At 38.5% G+C, this 23,326-nt stretch overlaps 1 protein-coding gene and 1 long non-coding RNA gene across 2 annotated transcripts; both read right to left on the bottom strand.

Moving 5' to 3' along the window:
• Positions 1-4,142: 4,142 nt before the first annotated feature.
• On the bottom strand, positions 4,143-15,339 carry LOC122082416 (eukaryotic translation initiation factor 3 subunit B-like). Its single transcript, XM_042649963.1, has 12 exons — positions 15,183-15,339; positions 13,112-13,244; positions 12,769-13,009; positions 12,152-12,298; positions 11,538-11,666; positions 6,820-6,948; positions 6,651-6,734; positions 6,428-6,552; positions 6,145-6,343; positions 5,523-6,055; positions 5,081-5,189; positions 4,143-4,765 (listed from the first exon to the last, which is right to left on the bottom strand). The coding sequence occupies exons 2-12, from the start codon at positions 13,237-13,239 to the stop codon at positions 4,406-4,408; spliced, it is 2,184 nt and encodes a 727-aa protein (XP_042505897.1). The 5' UTR covers positions 13,240-13,244; positions 15,183-15,339; the 3' UTR covers positions 4,143-4,405.
• A 2,816-nt stretch (positions 15,340-18,155) lies between these two features.
• LOC122081535 lies at positions 18,156-22,823 on the bottom strand. The gene is made up of 2 exons (XR_006141107.1): positions 22,548-22,823; positions 18,156-18,686 (listed from the first exon to the last, which is right to left on the bottom strand). It is a non-coding gene; the product is annotated as an uncharacterized LOC122081535 (long non-coding RNA).
• Positions 22,824-23,326: the final 503 nt, after the last annotated feature.

Genomic DNA, 23,326 nt, shown 5'->3' with positions numbered 1-23,326 from the left:
GAGTTCTTGCTGCCCAGATCCTATTGGTAAAGTTGCAGGTAAGGGATAGATGCTAAATTTTTTTGGCTCTTGACGACATAAAGGTCATGTGTGGTGTCTATGTTAAAAGACTTGACTTGGAAAGTCCTTGGTGGGTAAAATTGCTTCTGGGGTGTGACTGTGTGAGCCAAGAGATGTGTTTGAATGGTAAGTAGGTTGGCCCTTTGCAAGAGTAATGTGGTTGAGTAATCCTCACCTTATTGTGTTCCTACTAAAGGGTCATAACTCCAAAATAAGAGTCATCAATTATTGATTATTTTAGGCATCATTTGATAATGTTTCTACTGTTTCTGTGTCTAGAAATAGCAGAAACTGCTTTTCAAGTTTTCGGAAACAAAAACGAATTTTTTGGTATTTGATAAACCTGTTTCTTGAAACGTTTTTGCAAACTTAATGCTACTAAAAAACCAAATAGTATCATTGGATGCCCAAAAATGATAGAGGGTTCAGTTGCCTCTTTTTAGGTTTAAATAATTGAGAGATTTATCGGGCACAACCTTTTTTTCTCTCAAATTTGTTTCTAGAAACGACGAAATAAGTTTGAATTGTTTCATTAAAGTCATTTTTAGAATTGTAAATAGGCATAAATTTTGATTTATGTTTCTAGAAACGGGTGAAATTGAACTACTTTATCAAATACTTTTTAGGTTGTTTCTCCGTTTCTAGGAACAAGAAAATATAGAAACGGCAAATACGGAACGTTATCAAACGGTGTCCAAGTCTTGTTTTAGCTAGCTAATAATGTTCCTTCCTCCTTTCCAAGTATTAATATGATGGGACAAAGTTTTCTATCCCTCCCTTGTGCCACGGGCATAGGGGGTGTGAAATGACCAACTTGACCCTGCTAGGGGCACACACCCCTATGTCTGGACTCTGGATGCTGGGGAAGCTCTCCAATAGAAAACACCTGCCATAATATAATAAAAGGAAAGGCAAGAAGATGTAAAATCAAAATAGAGAATCAATAAAATTAGGGACAACAGTAGAAGCAAGCTCAAAATCCTAACCACCACCCATTTCAAGAGTGCCCTCCACAAAACCACAATGCAGCTCTTAACTTGACAGCTACTATGAGTTCAAGTCTCCTTGGGTCTGTGAAAGGACACAGTGCCCTTGTTTTCAGGGGTTGTGAAAAGACGTCTCTACCACTTTGAAAATGGGGCACCATAACTGGGCGTAGAGAATGCAGATAGGTAGCGTTCTGTCTCCCAAAGTTGAATTATAACAAAAAACTGTATATAGAAAAGGTAGAAGAAAGGGACCTTTTGGGGGGCTAGAGAGCAATAAAAACTATACACCGAATATCAAAGTAATTACCATAGCTGTCAAAGCGTTAGGCGATCCAAGGTGTTGGAGGGCCTCCGAAGCGCTTTGGTGATAAGGCGATCACCTATGCGTTCAAGTACTCTTTCTTTTTTTTTTTTCATTTTTCCTGTATCCATTGTATTTGCCTACAAAAAACACAATATTATAAAATGTATGAGTTAAGCAAGGCAACTGAAAGTTTGGCCCTGACAACCCTCCCTGGCCCGCTCTGAGCCCGAACAGGGTTTGGGCCAAGTTTTTTGACCCTGAGGGCGGGTTAGGGTTGAGGCCTCAACCCAGTCCAACCCGACCTAACCCGGCTCGAAATTTAACCTTGCATCTTTATAATAGAAATTAGGGCTGCAATAGGTATTTTATTTTTCTATAATTTTTTAATATATGAGACATGAATGAAAAAAACATGTCAATCAAGGTTAATCCAACCATTATGGAAGCCAAGGTCAACCCAACCTTGGCCAACCCGGCCCTGTTTCACCCCTAATAGTACCTGTCTAGATGAAAAGAGAAAATTATGGAAAGAGTAACCTGGAACAAAGCGAGGAAAATTAAAGGAGATTGATTCGATTGAAATACACGAGAAAATAAGAAATTCACGGCAATCAGTCTCAAATTTGCTTTGGTTCCATCTACCATGGCACCCTCCCCTGCAACCAATAACTCACCGCGAGTTGAAGGGACTGAGGCAATTCTCATAATTATATTCCTGGAAGAACTCAACCCCATAAACTGGCTTATAAGGTGAGGGGACCCAAGACCATATCAACCCACATCAATTCCCATGGGAAACCGATGTGGAATCAGTCCCCATAAGTTGATATGGGATCATAACATACCACCAAGCTTCCGAACCCGACGCCCACGATGGTCCACTCCGGATCAGGTATCCCTTTCTAGGTGGCTCTCACTCTGCTCCAGGGTTTCCACCTAGCGGCAAGTACCCCTCTCCTCGTGCAGGTTGGGTCGAGGATCGACTGCTCTGATACCACTGTTACGGTCTTGGAAGAACTCAACCCCATAAATCGGCTTATAAGGTGAGGGGATCCAAGACCATATCAACCCACACCAATTCTTATAGGAAACCAATGTGGGATCACCCCCCATAAGCTGATATGGGATCGTAACAGAATCCCCTCCAGAAATTCCTTGGGTCGATACATTTTGAAAGATCCTTATTTCATCATTCAATCTCAAATTGTTTTACGTTTGATCCACGGATCCCTGCAAATCCTAATGTCCTTCACAACATTTTGGATTCTCAAACAGATGTACTTATTTATCTCTTTGTTCACACTGGTGACAATTCGTTTGAAAACTCCAATTGCATCCCAAATTTAAGATTTTCTTCTGAAAACTTGCTCTTGAAGGAATTCCCACTGAGAATATCTTGAGTAAATAGATGGATATAGATCCACTTTGCAAACTCTGCTACAATCACCCTAAATCCACATGGCACACTTTTCTTACATGTGAATTCACCAAGAGAATTTGGGTGGCGAGCCCATTGGGACTAATAACCTCTCCGCTAATTCCTTTAAGAATTGGTTACATACTTCTTTAATATAATTCTTGGAACCGATGCTACTATTTTAATAGATTTGTCATCACATGCTATATTTTTGGACGCTCAGAAACAAAATTACCTCTAATAAAGCTAAACCAAATCCTCAATCTATCCTTTCCCTACCTTGCAATGGATTGATCAATACGATCAACATACACATCAACAGGTGACCCCTAAACCAAAATGAAACTGCCTTTAGATGCTTCCCTGTACTTGATACTCCCATTATGGTGTGTGCTAATATTTCTAATAAAATTGAAAATTTATCTAGATGGGTTAATTACATCATCTATAAAACAAAATGTGTCTCATTATTTACTAATTATTTACAGACAAAAAAAACTATTGAAGCCAGCGCAGGGGACTTTCTCCTTGGATTGAAGCTAAGACGTGGCTATGAACAATCATCCTAACCTTAATATATCCCACCAAGACATCGATGTACTAAGTTTTTTCCATAAAAAATAAATAAATAAGCAGATGGGTTAAGAGTGGAGAATTTCAAAGAACTTATTAGGCACATTAGCCACCCACCAAACTTGCTCTTCAGCAACTACTCTTCCGTTACATCCACCGCAACACCCCTTACACTTCAACTTCTTTCGCCTCATACTCTTCTTCCTCATCACTTGCTTCCCCATCTCTCAATTAAATATGTATTTTTAAAAACCAAAAAGGAACCGTTAATAGAACGCTTGTTTCAATTTAGTTCTACCTTGGGTATGCTCTGTCGGGTCTGGATTTGACACCTGGAGAGCATAATCTCGATGGCGATCTTTCTTGAGCTTCTGATTTTGTTTCCTACACCCTCCAATGGAGGAGTGCACATAAGAGGTAAGTGATCATTTCACGAGAACTTGTTAGAGGGTATAAGGAACAAGATAAATTAGTGTGAAGAACACATGGAAGAAAGATTACAAAGTTCCCTCAACCACTGAATGAATATTGACCAATTTATGCTACACACATTGAACAAGGTCTTCTGGGCTAAGGAATCGTTTGAAACATGCATTCAACGAAGCGAGACTTCAAAATATTTTAAGGATCGAAATCTGTGTTTGAAGAAGGATTACAATGGCTGGCCTTAGAATCTCTTTGAACTGGTTATTTAGAGCTTTGGATGTTTTGGATGAATTTAAAAATTGTACTATTTGCTACAGCTCTACGAAAGAAATCATAGAAGACTATGCAATCAACAAAAACACGCATATGCACATACGATGAACTACCTGCATAGGGTATAAGGGATAGTTCTCCCTCAACAACGTCAAGCAAAAATAGGCCATTACAATGTTCACTAAATGCTATATCAACAAACCAAAGAAGAATTCAACAGGGCAAAATTAGGAAATCCACTTTAAAATAAAGGCATCAACTTCTAAACACTCATACAAAAAAGCATTTAGCCAACCTAAACAAAAAGGAGAAACTCAAAAATTGGGGCGGCTGTTAAGAACTGAAGAAACCAAGTTACCAGTCTCAACTCATATAATTTGCATTCTGCTCAAAATCATACAAGACCACCTCCTCCGTTACGTCCAACACTTCTTCTACTTCAACTTCTTTAGCCTCGTACTCCTCTTCCTCATCACTTGCTTCCCCATCCCTCAATAATTGCCGTATCTCCGCCTCTTCTTCATGTAGGTTCTTCCATTCCTGAACCCAATGATCCCATTCCTCTTGAAGCATCTTCCGTTTCTCCCGATCTTGTTCACTCAAGAGCAATGAGACATCCTGATCCTCTGCTTCATACTTCTTGCTGTACTTCTTCAGGTTCTTTGCTATCTCTTCCTCTTTCTCTGGACTTAAGAATGATGGAGGCCTTGGGCGCCACAAAAACTACGCAATCAAGGGGGAAAATAAATAAAAAAAATTAGTTAAGTAGAATGCAGAAAGTACGATTAGAAAGTAGCAGTTGAAAAAAAGAAAAGGTACAGCAGTTAGACACAGCAAGACGAGGGAGGAGGGGAGGGGGACGAAGGTCATTAAATTTAATCTCTAACATGGATCGTATCAACGACGGGCCATCAAGTTCATACATGTACTCATTATTTGGAGGCTGGGCATACTGCGGGGCTGCCTAGCCATGTGACCTAACCAAAATATAAACATCAGGTCTTAAAAGATATTTGACTCAGATATTCATTGCTCTACCTGATAGAAATGGTCCCTTGAAATCCGATATAGCAGCTTTCCATTGAAGGACCAAATATTGAACCCATTCTCCATTTCATGAACTGAAGTAACAGATGTTGCAACATATCTACAGTAAGTAAAAGAAAATCAACAACTATGGTATAGGGGAAAAAAGGAGGAAATTAAAAAGAATATTCCTGAAATTTCAAATTAAAAAGACTATCAAAATATGATCAGTTTGTCCAGACTTTCAAAAAACAGTGCAAACAGTGTGGTGAAAGAAAATGAAATACATCATTCCTGAAAACTTCACAATAATCGAGAGTCTAGATATGATCAGTTTGTTTCAAATTTCAGGAAATAAATTATTTTTTATTCAGAAGAAAACAAAATAATCATTGCAAGGTTGAAATTTGTAATACTTCCAAGTACAGAAAAAAATTTTGAGCCCCTGTAATACCTTCCTGTTGGATCCCATTCTATGTCAGTTGCCATGAAATGCTCTCCTGTTGCCATTGTCTCAAGCTCGTCAACGTTATAGAATTCCAACTGTCCATTGAAACCTTTCAAACCTGCAAGGATAATGAAGCGTCCACCAGGAGACCAGTAAAGAGCATTAGCCTGTTTGCCTTTGAGGGTAGCGAGCTTTGAGACACGTCCCGAGTTATGAGCACTCCGCAGTGAGTAGAAGCTTATGTCAGGCTTGGGGCTGTCTCCGTGAATAACAGCAAACCTATGCCCTTTGGGTTCCCAGGCAAAGGCAACAATTTTGTCATTCTTATTCTCAAGCTCCAAAACCTCAATAGGTATGTCCCTTTCCTTTATGCGGAAAAGCTCAAAGCCAGTGTATGTGCTTTTTTTGGTTTTAGTGTACCGATCAACCTTAACAGCAAGGTAGTCCCCATTGCTTTGCCAGTACATTTTGCAATCACTAACACTGAAAAGATTCTTCTGCCTCAGTTCTTCCTTGCTAGGAATTTGGACAAGGCTGACCTGTGAATTGAAAATAAAAGAGTTTTTTTGGAAAAATAAAAAACATGACAAAAAGAACCATGTCTCTTCAAATGACACTGTTTACTCACCCTAGCAGGTTGGTTCCCACCACCTAGCTCTGGAACAAAGAGTGCCAATATGGGATCTGTGGGTGACCAACAGAAATCCATCACATTTTCAACCTTCAAGGACTTTTTGTCAATAAGACTGAACGTCTCTGTTTCATAGACAGAGATCACATTTTTCCCAATTCTAGCAAAATATTTATCATCTCTCCCACCTCCCCACCTGCAAGATTTATCTATAAAAAGTCAACGAGAGATATTCAGCTTCACTAAGTTCACATAAACAAATTCATATAAAATAAATCACCTAAAGACTGGCCATGACACGCCAGACACACCCCCGGTGCCACCAGTTGCAAACTCATCCGCACTTCCCTTAAAATCTCTCATAACCTTTCCGGTCCTCACATCAAAGATGTTCAAGACGACCCTCTACATTTAAAAAAAAATAATAAAAAATGTTAGCATGCCAGAAAGATCCTACATCTACATGAAAATAATCAATATGACTCCAAAGAATGAATTCTCACATGGGTGTCACGAGGATTGCTGGGTTCATGGCTGCTATATGTAACCAAATATTTCTCCCCAGGAGAGAAATCAATGAGCTTAACCTGCATTCAATTCCATGAAGCAAAATTATTAAGTGAAAGAAAAGCTAGCCACCCAAAAGGCAAGTGAAAGAATACAATAGGTCACCTGGGGATGAGCATAACGCATGAGACGGTTAAAGGTAGCGGCACCACCCCAAACGGCAGCACCCTGCCTGTGCACTGTGGCCAAGTATGTACCAAGTGGAGACCATTGAACAAAACTTTCAGTCCAATACTGCCAATAAAGCCATATATAATCAGTCATATAGCTGTTTAAAGCTATTAAGTGTAAATGCAAGGCATGATCTTAAAAAGCATTGAATATAAATTATCTAACAATGTATGATCCAAATACTAGTGCAAGAAGAAGAAAAGAGTAAGAAAGCGAGAGCCGAGTGGGTATCTGTACAAGGGGATAAAATGTTGCTTCCTGCACTAACAACCTCTCCTCTGTGGTCTGGAAGAAGGTTCTTAGTCGCTGCTGGCCTTCGAGAATAAGTGTATCCCTCTGAGTAGAGAATCGATCTGGGTTGATATGACTTATGCCGGTTCATCTGTTTGTGACACTATCGGAAAGCTTGCCTTCTATGCCACCATCAACTATATCTGGATGGAAAGGAATCTTTGTAGATGGACTTCCAACTCTCGTTCTTTCGATAAGATTTGGAATGCCATCTACTTCAATATCTCCTCCAAGATTGCTTCTCTATGCTCTCGCCTTGTTAGAAATACCCCAAGGAACAAACTTATTGTTGTATCATGGGGCCTCTCCACTTCTTTTCTCTCCCCTTCCCCCCCCCCCCTTAACCCCCATTTTTGCCCTTTCGGCTTGTTGCCTTAGTTCTTAGATTCCCCCCGCCCTTCTTTTTTCATCCCCTATATATTTTTCTCCTCTTGGCAATGAATTTATTTATTCATCAAAAAAAAAAGCCCCCACAGCACCGTTTCTATGCAAAAAAGGAGGGCAGGGTTAGAATGAATAAATTTGAAGGGTTGCCTATTGAGATAAGGTAATCAACAATAGGTAAACTTTACAGGATCTTTAACAAAATATAAAATTCACAGATGTTACGATGAGAAGAAGGATTTACATAGCTTGCATTCAGTAGACTAGATGGAAAGGTAAAAAATCTAAGGAGTTGGATAACTTTAAACTTTGGTAATACAGGGTACAAAAGTAATAGAAGTGGAGTGGGCACAGTAGTGGATAAAGATTTAAAAAATGATGTGGCGGATGTTAAAATGTTTGGAGATATGTTTTTTTCCATCAAGCTCATGTCGGAGAAAGAAGTTGTCAATATTATTAGCTTACGCATCCCTGTAGGATTGGATGAAAGTAGTAACCTACAATTTTGGGAACAAATATATGGATTAGTGCAAGATGTTAGTCCAAGAGAAAAGATTATTGTAGGAGTGATGCAGGAGCAATTCCTTGGACCTGCCCAAACTTGTTGGGTAGCCCAAATGGGGATGAACCAGATCGAAAGATTATTTTAGGATTTATATTTTTAGAATTATTTGTAATTTTACTTATATTTTTGTTGGAGTCAAAGATAGGCTAGTTAGCTTTGGGTTCCATGTTTTAATTATACAGTTTGATTTAGATTTTATTTCAGTTTAAGAGTTTAGTTGAGAGTCTTTATTTCCTTCTTTAAATACATGGTTGTAATAGCAAAAGAATATTTGGAACATTAAAATGAGATTTTGGTTTGGTGTTGCTGCCAAGAGCTGTGAGTGTGTGCTCTGTCACATCCCTCTCTCCCCTCCTCTGATTTTCTCTCTCAAGGATTTACCCCTTTCCCTTCATCTTCTTGCTTGTACCCATTCTCTGTCCAGTGGTAGAAGTAGCCCATATAATGTTGATTCAATCTCCCATATATCTAATCTTTTCACTTCGAAAGTTGAAACCTTGCTACCTATTCTTTGGGTGACCTAACCAATAAAGACTGGCAGCAAAACCTTATTGGCCATGTGAGAATCGACTTGCGTTGTAGATCTGATCTCCTTCTACCGCCAGATGCAATTTCAAGAATTCTTTTCTTGATTCCAAACTTCTGTTTGTTGGATTATTGGTTGAGGATCATAGGTCATCGGGCTAGCAACTTACCCTTTAAATTTCAGATCGATTGAAAGACCCAATGGTGAGTTCTCCAACCTGGTTGGAGATTGTTCTTCCGCCTTCTTACCGATGCAAGGTTGAAGACAACCTCTCGTTGTGCCTCTAATCCCCTTTAAAAATTTGTTTCCAGGATTGCCCTTCCCTATTTTTCCCTATTTAGCTACCAAAGTAGCCCTTTACATTTCTGGTTTATCACGGGATTGCGCAACTAATTCTTAAATTTGAGCTATTTTTTGGTTGTGTAGGTCCATAGGCAATCCAAGCTTAGTTTCAGAACCCTAGATTGCTTAGTTTCAGAACCCCGGATTGCATTAAGGGGGTGATCAGAATGAACATGTTGGAAGAGAACTCAGAGGCTATGAAAGTGTACATAGAGGATATGGTTTTGGGGAAAAGAATGAAGACTGACTATAGTTTTGAATTTTTTTTGTGGCTAAGAATTATCCATTATACACACATACTTTGAAAAGAGAGGAAATTTAGTTACCTTCAAAAGTGGTCATGGCAGCCAAATAGATTTCTTTTAAATTAGAAGGTCAGATGGGTTCTTCCGAAAAGATTGTAAGGTCATATCAGAGAAGAGCCTAAGTTCTTCCGAAAAGATTGTAAGGTCATATCAGAGAAGAGCCTAACCACACAACATAGATTATTGGTCATGGGCATGTGCCTCATCACGCCAATCATAAGAAAGGTGAGCGCTTATTTTCCCTAGGATAAAGTGGTAGAGCTTGAAATGAGATATTTAGAAATCAATTACTGATAAGTTGGTCAACAGGGAAAGTGGGACTTTGATGGAGATACTAATACAATGTGGAAGAGATGACTATTTGGAGTGAGAAGTTTGCAAGAGTTGTCCTAGGCGAATCTAAAGGAAACGCCACTCCTCTAGGGAGACCTGGTAGTCGGATAATGAGATTCAAGCAGCCATTAAGGCTAAGGAAGCTAGTTTTAAGACATGGCAAAGGATGAAAATGTAGAGGATCTAAAAAGGTACTTTATTTATTAGAAATTAAGCTAAGAAAACTGTGGATAAAACAAAGGCGAGGAAATAAATAGCTAAAATGAAGGAAAGGAAGAGTAGAGATTCCGACCATGTTATATGTATTAAAAATTAAGATGGTAAAGTAGAAATAAAAGATGAGGGCATTAAGAAGAGATGAAAAGATTATTTCTACAGCCTATTAAATGAAGACATTTTGAGTAAAAGTGTCCTAGAATATTGCATTGCCCACATAGTTGTCACAGCATCACCTAGCTTGGTGTCCAGTCACCTCTAGGCGGGTGCCTTGGTCGCCTTGTTTGGGCACCCTCTCCGGCACCTTGGGTCGCCTAGACGTCGTAGCAACTATGATTACCCATCAATCAGGACACCACATGTCATAGATATATATAAATTACAATGTCAAAAGTAAAAGAAGCTTTAAGGAAGATGAAAGTAAGCAATGCACTTGGTCCAAATGGGTCCCAATAGAAGTGTGGAATATCTAAGGAATTTGTGGTTTGTTGTGGCTATTCAAGTTGTTTAATAAGATTATGCGCACAAGGAAATGTCAGATGAATGGAGGAGCAATGAGGTTCTGATTTATAAAAATAAAGGAAATATTCAGAGTTGCAATAGCTATATAGGCATAAAACTAACGAGTCATACTATGAAATTATGGGAGAGAGTTATTGAAACTCTCCTAAGGCAAGCTACGCTACATCCCTTTTTATTGGCCTACCGTGTCATTGTAGAGAATCCCTGTCTTGTTTTCCTTCTATTGATAAACAGTTTCTCTTGTGATTTCTTCTTCTTTTTTTTTTTTGGTCTCATATAAAATATCAATAATCAATTTAATCAAACTAATATTGCACAAAACCAATTTGGTTTTATGCCAAGAAGATCTAGGACGGAAGCTATGTACTTAGGAGACTAATGGAAAGATTTAGGGATTGCAAAAAGGATTGTCATGTGGTCTTCATCGACCTAGAAGAAAGAATATGACAGGGTCCCAAGAAAAGTAACCTGGAAAGTACTAAAGAAGAGAACAAATATGTGGACAAATTTAAAGATATATATGATGGTGTGGTGACTAGTGTAAGAACTATGGCGCTCAAAGTGGTGAATTACCAATCACAGTTGAATTACATCAAGGATCAACTTTAAGCCCTTATTTGTTTGAGCTTATTGGAGACAATTTAAATGCTCCAGCACGGAGTGATTTGACGCATACTGAGGGAGCGAAAAGAGCCTGGGGCTAACCTAAAATGACTCTCGAGAAATGGTGAGGCTTACAAGCATAGCTTAGGCCTTGTACCAAATGTGACCTCGAATATAGCTGATTAGAGGTTAGGGATCCATGTAGTCGACCCCATTTAGTTGGGATAAGGCTTATTTGTTATTGTAATCAACTATAGCAGAAGTTGGACCATTTAGTTGGGATAAGGCTTATTTGTTATTGTAATCAACTATAGCAGAAGTTGGACCATTTAGTTGGGATAAGGCTCAGTTATTGTTGTTGTTGTAATCAACTATAGCAGAACTTGGCCAAAAAATCTCCAACAGATTGTGCATCGGATAGGTTTAATGGGATTTTATGTAAGATAAAATTATATAAAATCTCTCCAAATTACAAAATTTGGCAATCTTCCCAGACATGTATCTCCATAATTATTGAAGTTCTATTTGATGAAAAACAAGAAATTTTGTTAGGAAAATCACTTACACCCCGACGGTATACAAGCTCTGGCTTTAGTTGCCTGGGGTCATTCCATAACACCTCAGTGTCTGATCCGGCACGAATTACAAACTGATCCCGGGCTTTTTCATCTGTAAGCCATTGTTGAAGATTTTCCTGCACCAAGAACGTAATAAAGTAAGTATTCACTGTCTCCACTTAAGAAAAAGGGATAAACATAGAAAACCAAAAGAGAGAGAGAGAGAGAGAGAAAGCTATAAAATGAAGTTTTCAGATAGAATAACAGAGCATGCCAAAAGATGTTTTTTACATTATTCAAAATTATCATGTAGTTGGCCACGACCATGGGAATGTAAATCAGAAAATTCCTTCAAAGGTCCTCAACTATATTTTCTGCTTCTCTCTTACAAAGGAAAGGTGGGGGGAGAGAGACCATAAAAAATAAATAAGATAAATAAAATAAAATAAAATAAATTGTATACTCTGTATTATTATCAAGCTTAATACAAAGTTGAGTCACTCAGAAACAATCTCAATTTCAAATCTAAATAGAAATTTGGTGTCTGAAAAATTGTGCATAGGACATAATAAACACAAACAGAAAGGGAATGACATTAAGAAACAGAAGATTCAAGGGTTACCCCAGGTGTATATGGTTTTATCTTAGGAGGAGCCCATTCATCTGGAACTTTCATAAACTTGTCAAAGTCATCAAATAAGTTCACAGCAAATATGTGTGACTTGTCCAACTTGTATCCATGTGTTTTCTCCTTGGCAAGCTCAGCCTCCTGCAACAGCAATAAAAATAATAAATACAGTTGATGTATTTAAATATGCATACAAAAATAAAACTCTCCTCCAGGAGTAACCAATAAACATTCATCAAGGAGATCAACATAATTTCAAATATGTGCATTATTTCTTTGTTGGGGGAGGGGTGAAGAAACCAACGAAAGCAGACAATCATAATACGTCTACACAAGCATATAACTGCTTTCCAATCAATAAGAGTAAGTGTTCATTGAATTCATCTAGATATAGATGATAAAATGGTGGGGGGGGGGGGGAACGGTAGGTACATTGTTCATTCAAATTCCAGAGGAAACCACTCATGTTCATGAACAGGATCTCATCTTCAAATCCATGAAAAAACTGATTTTTTCTCCTTTTAAATTCACAGTTAAATTAGTTGACTAATCTACACACTTCTTGAATATTTAAATGCAGAATTCCTAACAAAAAATAAACTTTTTGATACCTGAGGAGTATTGAACTCAATAAAGCAGTAACCTAACGTCTTGTTGGTTTCAGGATTGAGGGGCATCCAAAGCCCATCATCCTTAATAACACCAATTTGACTGTATATTTTCCGGACGACTCCTTCAAGCTTCTCAAATTTCTCCGGTGGAACAACTGGGAGATTATCAACAACAATGATATTCCCAAAACCAGTTTCGAATTCCTGGGTATCCTCATTGAGAATATCCTCATCATCGTCACTACAAATAGAACGAGAGGAAAGCTAACAATTACTCAAATAAAAAAATTAAAATTAAAATAAAAAAATAAAAAAAAAACCCTCTATAGCTAGGGTTAATTACCTCCTAATACCAAAATCTTCGCCAGGAGGAAGCTTTATAGATTCTAAATCCACTGTAGATAGATCAATTCCAAGATTCACAGCTTTAGCTTCAATGTCCGCCATAGAAAGTAGGGTTGCCGTTGCCATATTTTCTGTACAGAAAAATCACCAAAATGAAGATCAGATAGATAAATCTCACCCTCAGAGAGTGCATCTCTGTCAGAGAGAAAGGAAACAAAAAAAAAGCTAGGGCTCTCTGCTAATGGCTTGCAGCCAGAACAGAGCTGGGAAGTAAGTTGCGTATGAACCCAGTACTATAGATAGGGTTTATTGGTGGGTTTTAGCAGGGTAGGCTAACTGAAGATGGATGATAAAATATGCGATGAAACAGAGCCGATTGAAGGAGATACGAAAACTAGGTGACGAACTAGGGTATTGCGGGAATAGCTTAACAGGACGAGAATAAGGAGCCGTTTGACAACACTTTTATTTCTGGAGAGTGTTCTTTTACAGAAATGTTCTTTTTCGATTCCATGGTGTGAGAACACTCTAGTGGAATAGGAACAGCGTTTGGTACAACTATTCCAGAAATGTCCTTCGAACAGGAAAAGAACAGAAACAGCGTTTGACAGACACTTTTGAATAATAAAATCAGAAGATAATCCTATTCTCTTTGAGTCCATTTTGCGGCTTCATTATTAGCCCTCAAAGTTGATGCCATTACTCTAACATTCACTAAAGGTGTAGAAAGCAAAGTAAGAGAAATGAGATCTTCATGTAAATCTGATTTTCTCTTCAAACACAATCCTAGACACATCTTAAACAGAACATCTCATGATAAGAAAAATACCTAGCTTGCCCATGTATTCAGAGGTTCAAAGTAAAATTTGCACATGCATTCACAGTTTAAAGTAAAATTTGCACATGTATTCACCTCAAAGCTCAAACAAACTAAGTGTTAATTATATGAGAGTGGAATGTAACTAACTAATGCTCTTCAACATTGGATGTAAAACCTGTTTTCTTGAACATGAAGAGATGAAATAAGTCATGTGTTACATGTGGGTTTTGAAGAGTTGAATAATATAAGGGCTGGCTGTATTACCAAAGTTGACTTGGTTTTAGATTGGTGTGGAAGTCATGGAAGGGTTTATTTTATTTTATTAATTTGACAAGTGGTGTAATTTTCTTTTGACAGGCTGATCCTCATTCAGAGCCATCATCAAAGAAACAAGTGCAAATCGGTTTTCATATCTTTATTGACAGCAATTGGCAGATCCATGTTTGTTTATGTTGATGCATTTTCTGCCCATCTATTTAAGCATTTGATCTTATTTATTTATAAATGTAACCTGTCAAACTAAGATTGAAGGCATCAATGACTTATTTATTTGTAAATAAGTAACCTGTCAAACTAAGATTGAAGGCATCAATGACTTTACAAAGTTAACAAGTGTAAGAACCTAAATCACTTTGCAAAATGTTCTCTAACCTTCTACATCAGATAGATGGTTCCATCTTCTTCTAAATTTATCCAGCATCATTGCGAGACTTCATTTCAAGCATTAGTTTGGTCATAGGTATTAATGATGTAAAACTGAGATACACTTGGCTTTAGGCCATCATATTTAAGCAGGGATAAGCATCTTCAAATAGCAAAATAACTAAAAACAACATAGCAGAGAGAAACGTACTGGTTTTGAAACAGAGAGACACCACACCCAGCCCCTACTCTGTTCAATGCTAAACTCTAGTGTTTTTTTTTTTTTTTTTTTTTTTTTTTTTAACAGATTCCTAGATATTTCTTGAGACCATACATCACAATTTCTTTCTTAAATTGAAATACTTGTATAGTTAAATTCAGTTGAATGATCTATCCCAAAAAAAAAAAAAAATTACAGCTTCATTAGGAAGAAAGAAGAAAGATAGAGCTCCATAGAAGAGTAAACCAAGACTGCCCTAAACACCGATTGGTTTTGAAACAAACTGATTTTGAAACAGGGAGACACCGACTGTTTTTGAGAGAGAGAGAGAGAGAGAGAGAGAGAGAGAGAGAGAGCGAAAGAGCGAGAGAGAGAGAGAGACCATACCTGTTGCAGGAGAGCCCTTGAAAGAAGATAAATCACGATCTTGAGCTTGAGACCCTTTTCTGCCTTCTTGCAAGGGAAACGGGGGATTTGGGTATTTTTTATCGGGAGTCGTTGGAAAATGGTAATGGGTTTTTGTATTTAAGTTGGTAGAAGAATAGAGAAAGAAACGTTTTTGTATTCTTGCAATTTATTCTCCAGTCATTCGTTTTTTTCTATGGTTCATTTCATGGGGATACAAAAATTAACAAAACGTGCCAAACGTATTTTGATCCTATTTGCATTCAAGTATAATAGAAAAATATTAAAAACATTCTCCCAAGAGTGTTATCAACCGGCACCTAAAGGTTGATCAACCAATCGTGACTTCGGAATTTTCCCACAAACTATTCAACTGATTGCATTACTTGACTGATCCCACATATTAATTGACTAATGAATCTCTAAATTTATAACAGAGACAATATTCTATAACTTCCCAAAGTTCCCTAGATAGATGACTAAGAAAACAGAAAAATTAGAAACTCATAGAAACTACAAACTGGAAACTAAATATTTACCTATATCTTCCCCAAATTTTCTGAAAACCCTAAAATAGAAACTAAGAACTGACACCTAATCCCATATAAAAATCAGATTTCCCCTTACAGTTAAAAACCCAAGAATAGTCTGTCCTTGACCCGTACAACCCATTGGGCTTTCAAAATTAAGCCTTTTCAAAGCCTAATCGAGTTGAGCTGCCTGCACTAGGTAAGAAGCAAGCTGCACGAGAGAAATTCTGGTCACTTAAAACCTGCTTATTGGTCTCATGATTGAGTTAAAAATATCAGCAGTTGGAGGAAAGGATGTCGGGAATGCAAATGATGGGGTCAAGAACAAGTTATTAACAAAGCTCGACCATGTACTTTGATTTCCCTCTCAATCCAATTGCTTATACACTACGGATGTGTTTGGTTTGCATTCTTGGAATGCATTCCAGTCCTGGAACACGTTCTGAGGCTATAAAAATGGTGTTTGGTATCAATTCTCGTTCTTGGACTTTGGAATGCATTAGAGAACGCAGCCCGTTCTAGAACAGGCAAAGTGACCCATTCTGCGTTCTGAGGCAAAGTAGAAAAAACACATTCTAATAGCCCCGACGAACTCGACATCCGCCTTGATGGTCAAGACCCGTGAGTTGAGGTTTCTTCATCCAGAAAAACCTCTGAGTAAACATGACATGCAGTTCATCTTCATTCATTCGTTCTTCCTCTATTTTCTTCTTCCATTGCCTCGAAACTTCTGTTGGTGGTAATTCTCGTTGGCGTCCTCCCCTTCATCTCCTTCCAAAATGTTGAATTGGATTTCAGTTTTCAAGATAAAAGATGAAGATACTCTGAGGTGGAGAGATTTGGCTGAGAGTTTGGAGATGATCTCTGGAACAAAGATGGGGAAGCTGAAGTAGAAATCCAAACTCTCCTCAATCTCTTGTTTTTTCTTCCACCTCCACAGAGACTTATATGGTCGGATTTGTTGACCGTCAACATCGTTAGCCTTCAATACTAAATAGGCAAAATTAGTGGCAGAGATATGGTGGGTCTGGTTTGAGAACATGTAATTCATTAAAGATTTTGTTCTCTCTCTCTCACTTCTTGCCTATCGCCAGTAGCTCTGACCTTCCACTACCCCTTCTCCCGAATCTGGTACTCTAGCACCCGAACCCTCAACTCGCTGTCTCCGCTTCTGCTATCCCTCCTTGCGAGGGGATGCCTTTGGCTAAGGGCAACATTGCTTCATCACTATAAGACACTCATTGGTACAAAGTTCATATATAAAGTTGTAGGTTTGTTGATTGTCACCAATCACCATTGATGTGAAGTACAACACAGTTGATATCATTGATTGAGCATTGCATTGTGTAGATTACATTGTGACTCTCTCTATAACTGCACGGCTCTCCCTCTCCCCTTTAATTTCGACTCCAATTCTCTCTCTCTCTCTCTCTCTCTCTCTCCGCGAGATTTTGCATATGAGTTGTTTGCTGAAATTCCTAAACAAGTGTGAGCATTCTGTAATTAAGAATGAATTTTAGTCAAATAGGTATCCAAACAATGTTCTGATTTACAACATAGAATGCATTCTGCGTACTCAAAATGGGAATACCCATTCTGAAAACGAGAATGAATGCCAAACACATCCTACAACTGATCCTATCAGTGCGGAACAGTCCTAGAAGGTGAGGGTGTCTTTGGCATCTAGAAATTCTCAATATGACAAAACATCATTCTTCTGTGTTTTTCTTTTTTTTTTTTTTTTTTGGTAAGGTCTGTGTATTGTTCCCACTACATAAATGCTTCATCCCTGCAGGTAGCACTCAAAATATTCTTTCTCCCACTCCCCTCCCATCAATAAATCCCTGCAGGTAGCACCCAAAATATTCTTTCTCCCCCTCCCCTCCCATCAATAAAATTATAGTTCCAAATCATGGTTTAAGTACCATGATACTAAGCCACGATGTTGGTGCAAAAGCATATCCTAAGATTCTGTCACTTCAGCAACAAAAATAATTCCAAGTTCTGGTCTTGTTTCCATTTTTGGCAATATTATGGAGAATGAGTGGGATTTGGTTAGGAGGATGAGAAATATGGGATTATTTCTTGGTTGCCAAATAAAATAAATATTTATAGAGCTAATTATTCAGATTCATTTTTTGGCCGACCAATCGAGGACGTTGGATTTCCAAAGCTTATGTATGAGGTCAAATAGAGATTCAGCTCAAAGGTTGTCTATTTGAAGACCCAGAGTTCTTGCTGCCCAAGATCCTTTTGGTAAAGTTGCAGGTAAGGAATAGATGCTAAATTTTTTTTGGCTCTTGACGACATAAAGGTCATGTGTGGTGTCTATGTTAAAAGACTTGACTTGGAAAGTCCTTGGTGGGTAAAATTCCTTTTGCGGTGTGACCCAAGAGATGTGTTTGAATGGTAAGTAGGCTGTCCCTTTGCAAGAGCAATGTAGTTGGGAAGCTCCTCACCTTTTATTTTTGGATCAACAAAAGAAGAAAAACTCATTACATAGAAAGAGTACTACTCTCTCCCCTATCTAAGTTACATAAGGTCTGTAAATATAACATAGGAATGTTAGAATCCCTACATTTATATAGAAACTTAATATGCCCAAAAGTCTTATAAAGGTCCCAAAATGAACCAATACTATAGAGAGGTCAGCTGCAGTCAGAGGGCGTCAGAATAAGCTGAAGTAATGCCTTGGAAGAGAACCAAACTTTAGAGATAGTCCAACCCTTTGCATTCGCCATCTTCAAACCATGCAAAATTCCTTCAACTTCTATTTCTTCCAAGGTAGAAAATAGAGAAGGTCGCTGAGCAAGAAATTGAAATCTACCTTGCAGGAGAACACCATATATCCAAAAAGTGTCTGATCTCAAACAGTTAGTAAAGCCAAGACATACTAATATATTAGAAGGCAAAACAGGTAGAGAGAAATCCCTGTTCAAGATGATCTCTGAATTATCTGTAACAGAGGAAGAAAGATTGGAGAAGTTAGTATCCATGCTTAATTTTAGTTCAGCAAGCCATCGGGAAATATGTTGTGCAAGTACAGTAGGATTTAGATTTAAATGTCAAACCACCACATCATTCCTGTGAGCCCAGATAAAATAAGCCGCAACGGCCACCATACTAAAGGAGCGACATTTCTCCTTATTTGAGAGGCACGGATTAAAAAGGAAGAATTTGACAAATTCAGCCACAGATGAAAAACATAACCTACTTAAATGTAGGCCAATCGAACAAACAGCCCAAGTCCTTTTAGTGAAGTCACATTCAAAGACGAGGTGGGGAATAGATTCAGTGTTAGTATCACAAAACACGCATGAGACATCAAGATTCATCCATTTACTCAGCCGTTCCCGAATAGGAATACCATTAAGCAACATTCGCCAGAAGAATATTTTAAATTTAGGGTGCAATTCCAGTTTCCAAAAAAAATTCCACCAATGTGGAGTAAGCGAAAGGTATGCGGAAGGGGTAGAACCCCGAAAGGGACCAACCTGCTGAGCATGAAGAAATTGATATGCATGCTTGGTAGAAAAAAAACCAGTAGAGGAAGTACGACATTTCCACATTTCGGGGCAGGAGGAGATTGGGATTCGACAAATATGGGAACACAAATTTGGCGGGACAATGTTGAGCAAGACCTGGGATTCCATTGGCCATCGCTAATAAAGTCACTGACCAGAAAGAAAAAGTGAGAAGCAGAGGGAGAGCTTGATACCGAAAAGTCCAGGAGGGTGGGCACCCAAGGATCAACCCAAAACAAAGTAGAAGAGCCAGACCCAATCGACACAGAAACCATACGCTTAAGAATTGGTAAAATGGAAGCGAGGCTATTCCAGACCCAAGACCCCTTTTTGGTGGAGATGGATGAGTCAAAAAGAGAATTCATAGGGAAGTATCACGCCTGAAGGGTTGAAGCCCAGAGGGAATTGGATTTAGTGAGTAATCTCCAACCCAATTTAAGGAGGAGGGCTTGATTATGTGACTTGGCATCACAAATCCCAAGATCGCCTCTTCTGAATAGGTGAACAAATCCGATGCCACGATATAAGGTGCGATTTTCGTTTGAAACTTCCAAAAATGCCAAGATATTGCCCATTCCAAAAGCGGGCACAAATAGAGTCAATTTGACGACAAGTACTGAGTGGTAGTTCAAAACAAGACATTCAATAAGAAGGAATCGAACTTAGGACCGATTGAACAAGCACTTTCCGACCAGCATAGGAAAGGAGATTAGATTTCCAAATTGACAATTTCCTATCCATCCGATCAATAATGTGTTTAAAGCTCCTAACCGGAGAATGGGAAGGAGACAAAATAGTTCCCAAGTAAGTTATGTCATGAGACAATTCATTAATACCCAGCAGAGAACACAGCTGGACACGATCACTCCGTGCCACATTGGAGCTAAAAAAACAACCACTTTTAGTGAAATTAACATGTTGCCCAGACAAATCTAGAAAAATATCCAATACCACTTTAATAGACAATAAGTCCTCGGGTAAAGCTCGACAAAAAATAAAGACATCATCAACAAAGAGGAGATGAGTAATTTCAAGAGCCCGTCAAGCAATTTTAATTCCTTGAAATTAATTAAGATCTCTATAGACAGAAAGCAGTCAGGGGAGCACTTCCATAGCCAAAATAAATAAATAAGGACTCAGAGGACATCCTTGTCGGATCCCGCAAGAAGGGGAAAAATATCCGAAGGCCATTCCTTCCAATTTGATGGAGAAAGAAGAAGAATACATCAAGCAGGAAATCATATCGCACCACTATGCACCAAATCCAAGGAAGGAAAAGAGCTTCGAAATCAAATTCCATTTGAGCCTGTCGTAGACCTTAGAAATATCAATTTTTTATTGCCATGAACCCTGTTTTACCTTTACGCTTTCGTTTAAGGTAATGGAAGATCTCATGGGCTATCACAACATTATTAGAAAATTTCCTACCTTTAATAAATGCAACTTGATATGGAGAAATGAAGGACGGGAGATAGGCTTTTAATCTAGTTGCCAAAAAATTTAGCAATGATCTTATAGTTAACATTACAAAGGCTAATCGAGCTAAAGTCCTCAACGACTAAAGCAAGGTCTTTTTTAGGAATATGAAAAAGGAGGGTTTGATTTGCCCCAAAAGGTAGGGTACCCTGAATAAAGAAATCAGTAACAAATTTGCACACATCATTAACAATGATATCCCAAAATTTTTGATAAAAACAGGCCTGAAATCCATCAATACCTAGAGCCTTGTAAGCTCCGATCGAAAAGACAGCATTCTTAATCTCCGTTATGTCAGGAGCACGGCAAAGAGAAAGCGCATCGTCCTCCGAGAGGGCAATAGGAAACAAACTTTCTACAAAAGAAGGATCAAGCGGATCAGAAGTAGTAAAAGCCTCAGATAAATTAGAAGCAAACACCTTAGCAATTCTACGAGCACCAAAAATCATGTCCCCATTGGGATCCCAAATGAAATCAATTCGCCTCTTGCGAATATTAGCCCTGGATACCGCGTGATAAAACTTAGTATTCTGATCCCCATCCTTGAGGAAAAGAGCACGAGACTTTTGAAACCAAAATTTCTCCTATGCATCAAAGATTCACTTGAGATTAGTGGAGAGTTCACTCAAGGAAGAGAAATAGGAAGAAGTTGGAAGACAATTTTCCGAATGGGAAAAATCATCAATCAAGGAGTTCTTAAGGGCATCAATATGCCCAAACACCGAAATATTCCATTGAGTCAATAGTCTACTGAAGCCATTAAGTTTCCCGCACAGATTTAAATCAGAAGTTGTGTTCCAATGCATATTACAGAAAGAAGTGAAGGAGGGGTGGGATGACCATGCATCCTGAAAATGGAAGAGTTTCTGAAAAGTAGGTGTTGGGCCATAGAGATGTATCCATTTACCCAGAACTCACCTCTCAGCTAAACGACCACCACCACCACCACCACCACTATTGTTGACGGCATTGTCGCCACCGCCGAACAACTTCCTCTTGGGCTTGGCTTCGTGCAACGTTGAAACAACGCCCCTTATGGAAGGCCTATCGGTAGGATTCCGACTAGTGTAGAGCAATGCTACTCTTAGTAAGAGCATCATCTCCTCCCCCATCGTCGCACATGACGCGCCTGCATTCTTGTCAAGTTGTCAGCCACACCATCTTTACTCTTTATCTTAGATCTCACCCAATCCACGATATTATTTTCATCTCCAAACTCTGCCTCCACCAATCTCTTCCCACTCAATATCTCCTTTAACACCACCCTAAAGCTGTATATATCACTTTTCTGCTAGCATTGTGGAAGATACACCTGAAATTCTTGGTTGTGAAGAGGTCTTCTTAGAATATTAGACACTAGGACTTGTTACTGCTATCAAAAAAATTATATATCAACTAGGGAACGCCTCCCCCTAATTGCAAGAGTCTAAAACAGGGTGCAACCTTAGAAAAGAATTTCTACCTTGCAAGCAATAGATTGTCTTCTTGAGTATAGGGGGCTTATTTGTAACAATTCTGCAAATTCAAGCAATCAGATAAAGGTCCTTGTTGAAGCAACAAGACTGCCTCTAGAATTTGGAAGCTTCAGACACCTACTCAACTCTTTAGATCAAATAATCTGTAATCTTTAACAGATAAGGGAAAAGAGCAAGATACAATTGCAACCTAGCTGAGACTAAGAATTTTGAGGTTTCAGTTTTAATGATTAATATCAAAATTTTAGGCCCTTGAACCAAAAAGAAGATTTTCTTCTACTTCATAACATGCGGAGCTAAATGTGTTGGATCATTTCTTGAAAAGAAAAGAAGAAAGCGTACTTGCACCGGAATATTTCTCTCGAGTCTTGATCGAGCACCTGGCACAATGTAGCCATAAGAACCGACAATGACAGACATGGACTCATCGATTTGGAACAACTTGGCGACACCAAAATCAACAACTTCCGTCTCAGCATCTAACAAGATAGTACTAAGTTTCAAATCACGGTACACGATAACAAGGTCACAGTCTTGGTGAAGGTAGCAGATACCTTAGGCTACACCCATTGCTATCTTGTATGGAGCGACCAATCCTTGTACCAGAGATTGAATAATGGAAAGACAGGAAACCCAAAAGAGATCTAAAACGGAGATTAAAACCTATAATGCAACCAAGGAGAGAGAGAGAGAGGGAAAGGCGTGAGTTCTGGCTAAAATAGAGGAGAGGAAGAAGGGAAAAATCATCTATTCTATTTCTGTGTTGGGTGGGTTTAAATGTAATAAATGAAACACGAGGGGATGGACGTAATAAGGGCAAACATGAGAGGAGGTGGATAAAATATATGAGCCAAGCAAGGTAGCTGAAATTTTATGACAAGAAAACATAGTACCTGTCTAGAAGAAAAGATAAAGGGTGATTTACATCAATCTCCCCTGTCGTTTGTAGAAATTACATAATCTCCCCTGAAAATCAAAAAATTACATTTAAACCCACAAAGTTGACACCGTTAGAAAAGTGTTTGTTTTGAATTTTTACTAACGAAATTGCCTTTAACCCTTTTAAAGACTAACCTCTCTTCTCTTTTATACCAAAAAACCATAAGGTGGAGACGAATAGA

The sequence above is a fragment of the Macadamia integrifolia genome, chromosome 6, assembly GCF_013358625.1.
Source record: "Macadamia integrifolia cultivar HAES 741 chromosome 6, SCU_Mint_v3, whole genome shotgun sequence".
NCBI classification, from domain to species: domain Eukaryota; kingdom Viridiplantae; phylum Streptophyta; class Magnoliopsida; order Proteales; family Proteaceae; genus Macadamia; species Macadamia integrifolia.
The sequence above is the reverse complement of the archived record's forward strand: the minus strand, read 5'-3'. Positions and strand labels throughout refer to the sequence as shown.